The 12,114-nt window shown below is 31.9% G+C and overlaps 1 protein-coding gene across 2 annotated transcripts in view; it reads left to right on the top strand.

Moving 5' to 3' along the window:
• LOC115885086 (Ig-like and fibronectin type-III domain-containing protein 1) overlaps positions 1-12,114 on the top strand; it is a gene marked incomplete at its 5' end in the record, with an annotated part of 104,886 nt that overhangs the window by 60,558 nt on the left and 32,214 nt on the right. For both annotated transcript variants that reach the window (XM_030903870.1, XM_030903869.1), the window contains 1 exon segment: positions 8,586-8,792. In XM_030903870.1, the coding sequence (XP_030759730.1) occupies positions 8,586-8,792 (207 nt within the window).

The following is a 12,114-nucleotide window of genomic DNA, read 5'->3' as shown; positions in this document are numbered from 1 at the left end:
AATTACAGCTGCGGTTTGGAACCTTTGGTCTTACACAGCAAAATAAAACACTAAATCAGCACAATACACCAAAACACTTTTACTTTTACACTGGACGCACGTTTCGCTAACCATGTTAGCATCATCAGCAGATAATCAAGACTGAGTCTTGAGGTATATTTATTTATATATCTGTACTAACTATATTTTTTTCTATAATACATATACATAATTTTAGATATAACTATTTCCAGCCAAAAAAATCTTGAAAATAGTTAATTTTGGAAGCGCAAACAAAATATAATTTTACTCACCAGCAAATCCAATATTGCCTATTACACCAGATATGGTATCACTCCGCCAGCACTTTTTAAAGGTTAGGTCATTGTCTACCCATGCTTCATCCAAATAGATAATACATGGCGATATTTTTGAAATTCGCGTATATATTTATATCTCTTTCTGCAATATAATGGGCCGCTCCATTAATATTTATCTGTTATTTTGACATTTACGCCAAAAAAATCCATTTGGTTTTAATAACCCCCTAAGCGTTTCCCTGCCAAAGGAAAATTTGATTCTTCCTGCAATTTTTGCAAAAGCTTTCTAATTGTGGGGACGACTTTGAATTCGAGATAAAATCTATTTATCAAATACGTGACTACTTGGAAATCAAAGTCGTCGAGCTTTGCAACAGCAGTCTCACGTCGTCGTTTCTTTCTAGGGCTGGATATCATTTTATCGGGGTTAGTATCCAGCTTTTTTTTATCTTCTGTGTGAATTTTTTTATCGCCGATGCGCTAACTCCGGTATAATATATCCGCTCAAGTTAAGTTACGTTTAAGCGGCAACTTAAGCGAACTTTCTGTAGCTTCTTCCTCGCAAACCCTATTATGAACACAAGGAAATAAACCAAATGAGATTTCATCCACGTTTTTTTTATATTTATTTTAGTTTAGGTAAAATGCGTGCTTTTCATTTTAGCCAATATTTAATTTTAATATTCTAATAATTACATATATTATTATTATTATTCTACTTAAATTAGCTATTATTTCTCTTGTCTGGCTATGTTAGCGTCTTACCCTTAACAAATTTATTCATTTTAAAACACAAATATACGATCAAACTTAATATTAATAATTAAAAACTACGAACGCAAAACATTATAACAAGATAACAAAACAATAAAACACAACTTAACTATTAAATATACGAAAAATATAGGAATTAAGTTTAGGATAACCGGTATAAAATAATGAAAGAAAGTAATAATGATCAAAAGAATGACACCGCCACTGGATATTTCAATAGTATTCAATATTTCTACTCTTTTCAGAAGAGACCGTGAAGTTGGGGATAAAGATAGCGAATAGGAAAGGCGTAAAAGCCATGGCAACCGCGTGGTAACAAATCCTGCGACGTACTCTCGCCAATCATGTTCGATGAATAGGCAGCCATGCGCGGCGATGCCGGTTTGCCAATGACATCCTTGAAAAATCTTCACCTTCTATAATAAGCAGATTATACTGAATGAAAGAAATAAGTTATTAAATAAAACATATCGAACAATATGAACTACTTTAAAATTCCTTAGTAATATACGTCAGAATATATGCTGAATACATTATATATACTAAAAATATATGAAATTTATAGTTCATCTCTGGCAATTTTGCAATTTTATAGATAAACGTGGCAATATCGATTTTTTTTTCTCGCATTCCTTCCGTAGCTTTAGATCCGCTGGTCAAACAGTATGTGGCGGATTCATCTCTCCAAAAAATCCTGCCAAAATTTCACCACTGCAAGAAAACCTACAAAATAAAATAGCTATTTTATGTAAACACTTCTGCGTTAATCCCAAACGGAAACTACTTGTCCGAAGTTAGGTTTAAACATATACAAATTTGCCTAACGAATAAAAAAATGCTTAACGTTTCGGAAAGTTTATCTCTTTCCGTCGTCGGAAGCAAAAAAAATGCAAAGAATAAAGAAAAAAACATTTAAAATATTTAAATTCAACTATTCGAGAACACTTTAGTTTTTTAAACAGATATGTCTACAAAAACCGTTGACGTTCTGTTAAAGTGACATTATATATCCAAGTTAAACTTCAAAATTAACAATTACTACCTGATAACAATTACTTAATAAAATTTTAAATAAAACCAAAAAGCCCCAAGCTTTCTGTATGATTATTTTTAATTTTTACGTATGTTATGTTTATTTATGTTATGTTCTTTAAAATCAAAAAAGCGATTGCCATACATTAGTAACATCTACAGATGCATGAGCAATACATTTATTTTTATTAGATTGTTTTAAGAAAGCCTCTTTTATTTTTCTTTTAGAGGGTATCGCTTCTTTCTTTACAATTTTGGCGTTATTAAAATTTATTCTCTGCCCTGTGTCCCATGAATGCTGACAAATCTTAGATTTGTGAAAATCTCCCTTTTTTAAATAATCTTTATGTTCTTTAATTCGAACATTTAAGGGTCTAGATGTTGAAATTACTGTATCTATAAGGATAAAAGAAATACCACCAGTAGTATTATCTACCCTAGTTGAAAGCCTTTCAGGGCTGTTACGGAATTTTACACAATCGCCATTCATTTGGCATTAAAATGTGTGTAATAGTACCAAATTTCAGGAAAAACGGTTTGCTAATGTTCTTAAAAATAAACAAAGTAGGTATATTATTTTTATTTACCCTTTCGAGGGCTCTAACATCTTTGAGAAGTATTTTAGAGCATATGTTCATAGAAACTTACTTTTTGTTTTTTTTTCTATCAGTAAAATTCCCACCATTTTTAAATAATTTTCATAATTCTTTGATGTATGAGACTCATTTGTTAATTGGGATTTATATGTGACATCCATATCTCTTCTACCTTTCTTATATTTTTGAATTAAAAAATTCGAGAATATTTCTTACATAAAAATATAACTAAAGAAAGTATTACCGATTAATTTTGGATAAATCGCCATATAAAATTATATAAATATTTCTAAATATGTAATATTTATTTTATGTTCTGTTTTCTTAATATTGATTGGTAACCACAGAATATTTTTCTTTGTGGCTTTGTGTCAATATCAATCCACATTGGCATTCTAACGTAACAAATACCACCGAAGTTTGAAGTTATCCTTTAGAATTTAGTTGCAGACAAGTTGGATTATCTAAACTTGTCTTGAAAGCCGGCTAGATTGGTTTCGGCGATGCGAACGGTATTATATTATATCTTAAGATTCTGAATGGATATTCAGTTATCCCTCATTTAGGTATATACAGTGTGGTAAGAGAAAATATTGATTAAATTTATATTTTTACTTCGACGCGTTAATATGGATAAATCTCACTATAAAAAACGAAGATATCGAAGATATACAAAGCAGGTGTAAATAGAAAAATGCTAGAAAAATTTCTATTTCCAATTATGGTCGCAATCCTTTGCAAATTGGGCCCATTATTGTCAATTTCCTGGTATCATGGTCTAATCTTAGCAGTGGCAGCAAAAATATTGCGTCGATTTTTTTTCAGACGCGACCAAATTTAATTGGTTTCTTACAAGATACTTGTACGTTTAGTTGAAGGAAAATAAATCTAAAAATAAATACAAATTATGATAAAACACAGAAAAAAAATAACTTGGCGTAATTAGATAAGATTTATTATCTGATGAGTAATTTATTGAATTATATGTGTATTTTTTTGGATTCAGATAAAGCAGTAGTCAAATTTACAAGATACATTATGCACAAGATAATTTTTTTTCTTCTAACACAATATTTTCTCGCTCAAATTAAACTTTATTTGAATTAGATTATACAACTTACTAATTATTAAAAACACATAAATCGTTTGTTTATGTCTATTAATTTTAATAGTGTAGTTTAACGAAATAGGACCTAATTACTTTTAAAACAAGTGTTGTTTAGTACTAATGTCTTTTTTATGTAGACCTGACAGAAAACTTTTTTATTTGACTCAAATTTATTTTATACCGTTTGTGTTTCAACACAATGTTTTATTAAAGTAAGACATTATTTTGTTTAAAACAATCAAAAAACTTGTAGGCAAGCGTTTGTGAAATTATTTAACTTAAATAAGTTTTAAAGTACGCTAGCAATCTAAAAAACATAACTTATGTGTCCGAAAAAATAATTTGTTATATTAACAAATTATTATTGTTTGAATTAGACAAGGTTCTTAGCTACCCCAGATAGTGATACGGAATAATGTTTTTAATTGTTTTCTTTTAACCCCACGATTTTACAAACTAAACACCATATGTTGTCTATTTGAAAAATATCTATTCCTGAATCAGTCAACAAGATTTCATCATTTTTCCAGGACCAGAAAGTTATGAATTATTACCTACACAAATTTCGCGCTGCATCTCAAACCCAAAGCTACAGCAACTAAAACTTTTTTTTTTTCGATATTAAAAATTTTAATATTGATTTATATTGACTAACCAAACATTATACGCGATAAACAATACAAAAACCTAGGTTGTTTTATAATTTGAGTTTTTATAAACACCGAAACTGTTCGAACCGCGAAATTTTTCCAGCGATGTGACTGAAATCCTGTAATATACTTATATAGAAATAATGCACTCGATATTTCTTAATGAACTATATTGATTCTCAACTAATAAACAATATTACAAATTACAATTATAACACGATGATTTCTAGACAAAGACAAAAACCACCACTTTTTATATCGTTTGTCAGTAAACTACCAAACACAAGTGTATATAAAGTTGCCTACCTTACAAATCCTTTTATAAATGACGCGGTTAATGGCCAATATAAACTATATCTATCACACCTTAACCCATTATATTTTCTATACGTAGTATACCTTACCTTGTTGGCGTCACGAGCCGCGGCACTTGGGGTTTAATACATGTAAAACATAGCAGGAACGAAGGACAAAATGAAATTTTGACCCGCAGTAGAGAAAATGGGTAAAATAAAATGTTAAAAGCGAAAATTGGATAAATTGGGAATAATTTTGAATATTTTAGGATAAAAAAAAAGTGATTTACAAAAAGAATTAGCAAAAATTAAAGCAATGTATCACATATAATCAGTAGACAGAGAGGACTTTTTATTTCTTCTTCTTCTTCTTCTTCTTCTTTTAGAAGGCGTATCGCCTGTTTAGTTTCGGTTTCCTCCTCGTCTAAGCAACTCTTGCGAGGTTGACTGCCAACTGTCTTGCCAACGTTTAGGTGGTCGTCCAGTAGGTCTTCTGCCATGGGGTACGTTGTTGCGAATTATTATGGCCATTCTGTCGGGGCCCATTCTATTGACATGCTGGTTCCATTCTCTTCTTCTCTGCCTTATCCATCTGACAACGTCGTTTGTTTGGCACTTTTCTCTTATGTCTACATTTCTCTGTCTGTCCCTCAATGTGTATCCAGTTATCATTCTTAAGATCTTCATTTCAGTAGTTCGTAGGATTCTCTTTGTTACTGATGTTTCAGCTCTGGTTTCCACACCATATGTCATCACTGGTCGTATGCAGGTTTTGTATACTCTTGACTTACATTCTGTACTCAAATGTTTGTTTTTCCATATGGGATATTTAAGATGTCCTGATATTGCGGCAGCTTTATTGGCTTGTTTTCTTACTTCTTCTTCCAGGAATCCTGAGCTTGTAATTTTGCATCCGAGGTACTCGAATGACATTATCTGATCAATAGTTTTGTTTTTTATTACCAATTTGCACCGTAGAGGCTCCTTTGTAATGGTCATGCATTTGGTCTTATTTGTGGAAATTTGCATGTTAAGTTGTTCTGCCTGCATCATCGGCATAGCATAATATGTTTACTTTATGCATTCCCATTCGATATCCTAATCCAGTATTCTTGACGGTTTTTATTACTTGATCCATGATTGTGTTGAATAACAGAGGGCTGAGGCTGTCGCCTTGGCGAATACCAGTTGTAGTTCGAAGATGCTGCGTTAAGGTAAAGTTTGTTCTTATTTGGGTTGTTGTGTTTGTGTTTAAGTCCTTGATAAGTTCTGTGAGTTCTTTCGAGACATTACTGCTTTCCAAGATGGTGATGATGTCTTTTAGTTGGACTCTATCAAAGGCCTTTGTTAAATCTATAAAACATAGATAGGCTGGAGAGTTATATTCTAAGGATTTTTCAACTAGTTGCCTGAATATGAATAGTGTATCGGTAGTTGATCGGTTTCTTCGGAATCCTTGTTGTTCCTCGCTTATTGGCACTATTGAGGAGATTTTGTCCGCAATGATCTTAGTCAGAAGTTTTAGCGAGGTGCTCAGTAATGTTATTCCTCTATAGTTTGCTGGGTCTGTTTTATCTCCCTTTTTAAAAATGGGTATTGTTATACTTTGTTTCCATTCTTCTGGTATTTTCTTATGTTGTAATATAATGTTAAACAGTTTTGTGTATTCGTCTATGATAGCCGTGCCTGCGTTTTTTATTAGCTCGTTTAGTATTTTATCTTGATTAGGAGATTTTCTATTTTTAAGTTTTCTTATTGTCTCTTCTACTTGCTTGTAAGTGATTTGCGCATGATCTTCTGTATTATCTCTTTGGCTTGTCTCCTGTGCTTCCATTGGTTCATCTGTTTCTGCGTATAAGTCTCTGAAATATTTTTCCCACGTATCTTCTGCAATTGTTCTTAGTTGTATTGTTTCATTTGTTTCTCGTTTCAAACCCCTCAACATCTTCCAAATACGTGTTTGTGCTCCGTACATATCCGCCTCCATTTCGCTACTAAATCGCTGCCATTGATTGACTTTTTATTTACTATCCTTAATTAATAAAAAAAATGTCTCTGACTAATGTGACTCTAAATAGCGAAAGAGATCTATAATTCTACAGGTACCATCAACCATATCAAAAGTTAAGACAATACCCACATCCTACACTAATCTAACTTGGGCCACAAAATACACCAGCAAATTGAATCTGTTGGCCAACTTAAACAAAACTAAAACCGATCCAACTAAATTCCCTACTATTGCCAACAAATGGCTCCGTAAAAACCTTCCTCCGTATTTTTCCGTGTTTTGTTGTTCTTTCCCTGTTTACTTTTGGGAACTTGCAGACCCTCTTGTTATTTGTGCAGAAGAAGCAATAAAAGTCGAGTGAAAGCATTGTTTGAAACATTTATTGGCTTTTAAGTCTATACATGGTGGAAGTGCAAATAAGGGCTATGTCTATATTTTAACAATGTTTATTTTATTCTTTTCTTCGACCTCTCGATATATATTTCAGGTAAATTATAGTTATTTTTTATGCAAAGAAAAGATTTCGGAATAATAATTTCGGAAGATGATAATGCAATTTTATTGTCGTGTATAAAATAATATTTTTTTCCATAGCGAATTACGTTTTAAAAAATATTCAGAAATTATTATTTCAAGGAATTTATTACGAGTAGAAAAAATATTGTACTGAGTTGGCCTGGGTTTCTATGTAATTTGACAAATATAAATAAAGCTGCCTCTTTAGTTGTCAGTTTGAGCCAATATTTTTTAATTCTCTTTCGTGTCGATTGCTGATTGAATTGGAGCCATAAATGGCTCAAAACGAAATAAGTAAATTACCAACAGATATTCAGGCTGAGGCGACCAACGCCATATCCAAACTACTTCCATTTAAATCCCGAATAACTTATGAAAAGGGATACAAACATTTTCAAAAATGGAAGCAATTAAAAAACGAGCGAGAAGAAATAAAGTTTTTAACCTATCCTCGCTGTTAAAGTATCATTTTTAATCTACCCTTGCGTTTGAAGTACTATTTTATCTACTATTTTTGATAGATATAAGGCAATTTTAAAAGTTGTTATGGAAAAAAGAGAAAAACGTTTTTTTTATAAATTACATTAATTGACGTTTCGACCTGGTAGGGTGTTTATCAAAATTTATTACTTGAAAGTAAATTTCGGCGCATTGTTTCAGTTTTTAGCTTGATCTTTATTGTTTTCTTTTTATAATTTTATCCATTTTTATTCTTAGTGAAGAAAATAATCCAATATTGATAATCCAACAGACATAACATTAAACATCTCGATATAGTCGTCACAATTTTTGTAAAGAGACGCAGACACACACATTGAAGTGGATTTTACAACATTGCGCTCTCTTTTCACAACCAAGAAAAAATTAGATAAAAAATATTTAAACAATTGCATATGAAAAAAACTGTTATAAGAATGTATTTCTTAAAGTTCGACGGATGACATTTAAAAAATGACATTTATATATTCTGTCATTTCTTCTATGAATCATTTCATCTATGAATTAAAATTGACAGATATCTACTGTCATAGCAATATTTCTAATAAAAATAGATAAGTTATAATATAATTATTTAATAACAAAAAATTATACATTAATTATATTAGCCACACGTAACATATAATAAATAATTACTTCCTTGTGAAAATTATTCTTTTATTTATCTCGATTTTTTCTAAAGTCAATCTTTACCAAAAATTGCAATAATGTCGCTGTTAATTTAAGTTCTGTCATATTATTTATATTGTAACTCCAAAATAAGACACTTCAGAATCAAAATTGATATCAATACTTTTATTTACAGGGTTGCCATCTATGAGAGACAGTCTGACCAATCCTGTGCGCGCTTTCGAAGGGGAAGATGCGCTCATCACCTGCGTGGTGAGAGATATTGGAACCAACACTGTTATGTGGAAGAAGGAAGATGGTGAACGACATAGCACGAGGGTTTTGACAGCTTCTGATAACAGGGTGACAGCTGACAAGAGATTTAGCGTTTTACATGATTCAAGTAAGAAATTATTCAATTTATAATTCTAAAAATTGATATACTACCCGTATTTATGAGTTTTGCTAAAAGTAAAGTATTATACAGGATATAATGTATAATACTATAAAAAAAATAAAAATTAAATCATTTTTTTTATTATTCTTTCACTTGAAAGCGAAATATGTATAAAAATTGTGTTGAGCTGGACAAATCTTTGCGGATCTGTCGCATAGTATGACATTTTTCAAAAAATCTTTCGATAAGAGTAAGAACATTTATTTATTAATACTAATAATAAATAACGCTTTATTGTACAAAAAGCCAAAATAGCTTCATCGACAAAGCATTTAAAGAACAAACAAAAGCACTAAAAATATACAAATAATAAAAGATCATACAATAAAAAAGCATCATACAATAAAAAAAAATACGTCATTAAAATTACAAATAGAACATACATGAACATCGCAGAACACACAAAAAAACGTATCAATAAAAATTTTACAATTGGAGAATTGTAATATAGTCGGGAATAGCAGATATGTGTTTGCGGATTAAGCAAACTGATTCAAATATAAAATAACGAAGGAAGGGTCAGTATTTTGAAATTTTTAAAGAAATTCTGTCAGTGAGTTCTACTGTTCAGTCCCAATAAATATCGAACTGCTCTCTTTTGAAGTTTGAAAATACGATAAAATTTTGTCGCGCAGCAAGTGCCCTAGAATGGAAGGGCATAACGAAGATGCGACTAAAAAGGGCATAATAGACTATTCTAGAGGTTGATAAGTTAAGTTTGCTAACCATATTAGCATCATCAGCAGATGATTAAACTAACCTACAATCTACAATTTGAGCGTTTATACTCTCTCAGTGGGCACCGAGTGGACGTGGCAAGATCTAGCCAACCGAGTCAGAGCCCACCAAACGTAACAGTTAGATTTCCGTCACTAAAGTAGTAGGAACAAAGAACTTGAAGGAATTGGATCGTTTTCTCTCATACTATCTTTACATTTATTAGTTCTGATGCTTTCATATGCATCTAATTGCCTGTAATTTGAGACTTGTTCAATTACATGACAAATGTATGACAAATGACAAAAGTAAAAGTGTTTTGGTGCATTGTGGTGATTTAGCCCAAGCAGCATTTGGACGTCGTGTCACGCAACCAAACGTCGGGGCGCAACGTCGGCACAACCTCGTGCCAACCCTATTCTGCACTAGTTTGGAGAATAATTTTTGGGTCGAAACGACGTTGGATACCGACGTTGGCTAGCAGCCTAATTTAGTACAAACTGCAACGTTGTTTAAAATCCTAATTCACAGAAATACAAAACAATATGGCGTCTAAGTCGCGTTTTATCCTAAATTGGGATAATTATAGTAAAAATATTACTTTTATGATTTAGTTAGAGACATATGTCAGATGGCAGTGAAGGAAAACAAAACAAAAGTATTTAAGTGTGGAGGATGTTTGAAGGTCATAATTATTGAAACACTTTAACCGACTCTGTAACTCGTTACCCAAGGCAAAAAAGTTAAACGCAAACAACTTTATTGATAAATGTATTGTTTCTACTTTGAAAAATATTAATGGGCCTTAAAATTAAAGAAGTTTTAAGAATTTTCTTGAATTTTTTTTTTAGTAAAATGAGAATAATTTATTCGCAGTCGAAAAAATTGTTTCGCGTGTTTTTAGGGTCAAATATTTCAAGTTAATGTATTCAAAAAGCAGGAATTGCTATTTTAGGAACGAAACATTTTCTTATTTAACAACATGGCGGCTTTCACTTTGTTGTTTTGGAGATTAAGATGGAGTAGTTCGAGTAGTCGCATACTGGACTAATAAAGTCGCAGTTCGGCCTTAACAGGTAGTATACTAGTCGCAAGATTGCCTAATTTAGTCATCCTAGAGTCTAGCTTGTGCCGTCCTCTATAATATAAATAAACGAGGGAGTGGATAAACTATCGGTAATATAATATGTCGATGTATATTTAAATTTAGTTTTATATGTACCTTTCTTATGTCCCATTTTAATTAAGTTTTTTTTATAAAAACAAAAACAGCACTGAACTGTCTGACCGAACAGAACAATGAAGTGAAAATTTAAAATTTAAGGTTATGGTTCAATACAGTTGCAAAAGGTAGTGACTCGACGTCCTACCAACGTAAGAATAAGGAAATCTAAACAACGTTGGAATTAGTAAAACAGACGACGTTTGCATAACGTTGGAATAGGTCCTGAAACTGACGTCGGAAAACTCTATATTGTCCAACGTTTTAACTACGTTGTCCGAATCACCTAAAGATCACTTAAGCAAAAAAGGTTACAAGACAACGTTTATTCGACGTCGCAGAAGCTTCTACTTTGCTGTAGTACTAGTCCAACGTCGGCACAACGTTATAAAAACGTTTAAATTTATTTTAATACCCAAGGTAGGGAGCTAACTATTTTTTGTAACTAATCCAACGTTGTGTTTAGTAAACATGTGGTCGCAAGTCGTGAAAATGCTACTTGGGAGTGTTTTGTTTTGCTTAGTTACTTTAGTTAACTTAGGACATAAAATATTACTAATATATATTTCGAAAAACTGATTTGGATCGAGCAAATAAAAATAGAAATATACTAAAGTATTCAATAGACGTACAAAATAAAACCGTCGTACATCGTCTGTGTATGAAATTTATGCGTCAGACGAAAGAAATTGCAGTCTCACTGCAATTTCTTCTGTCAACTCGGCTTTTGTGATTTAAATCGACAAATGTCATTGGAAAGATAACGATATGACGAGGTTGCAGTGTGTTAGAATATATTTGCGGCATTTTCTTCAATTTTCTCTACCGTGCGCCGTATTTCCTTTCTCATTTCCATAATTTTATTTCAAAATAATATAAACAGGAAAAGATGCGTTATACGTGCATGCCTTATTTTCTATTTTATTGTATTTTATTAAACAAATACAGGGTCCCATTATGGTTGAAACATTACAGGGTCCCATTTTGGTTGAAAACATACGGTATCTCCATTATTCGTGAAGATAGAAGGGTGCGGTTTGTACAAACCTGTCCCACTTTTTTGTAAAACGGAAGATGCCGTAAACCAAATTTTCATAGCCATGTAATTGGTTAACATTACAGGGTTGAACAATACAGGGTCCCATTTTGGTTGAAATCATAGGGTATCTCCGTTATTCGTGAAGATAGAAGGGTGCGGTTCGTACAAACCTGTCCCACTTTTTTGTAAAACGGAAGATGCCGTAAACCAAATTTTCATAGCCCTCTTGTTTTCTGAGCTACAGGGTCTTTTTGAAAATTTTGCAATTTGGGACACCCCCTGTATCTCTG

The sequence above is a fragment of the Sitophilus oryzae genome, unplaced genomic scaffold (assembly GCF_002938485.1).
Source record: "Sitophilus oryzae breed Bouriz unplaced genomic scaffold, Soryzae_2.0 scaffold_360_pilon_pilon, whole genome shotgun sequence".
NCBI lineage: Eukaryota > Metazoa > Arthropoda > Insecta > Coleoptera > Curculionidae > Sitophilus > Sitophilus oryzae.
This window is presented reverse-complemented; position numbering and strand designations above follow the sequence as displayed.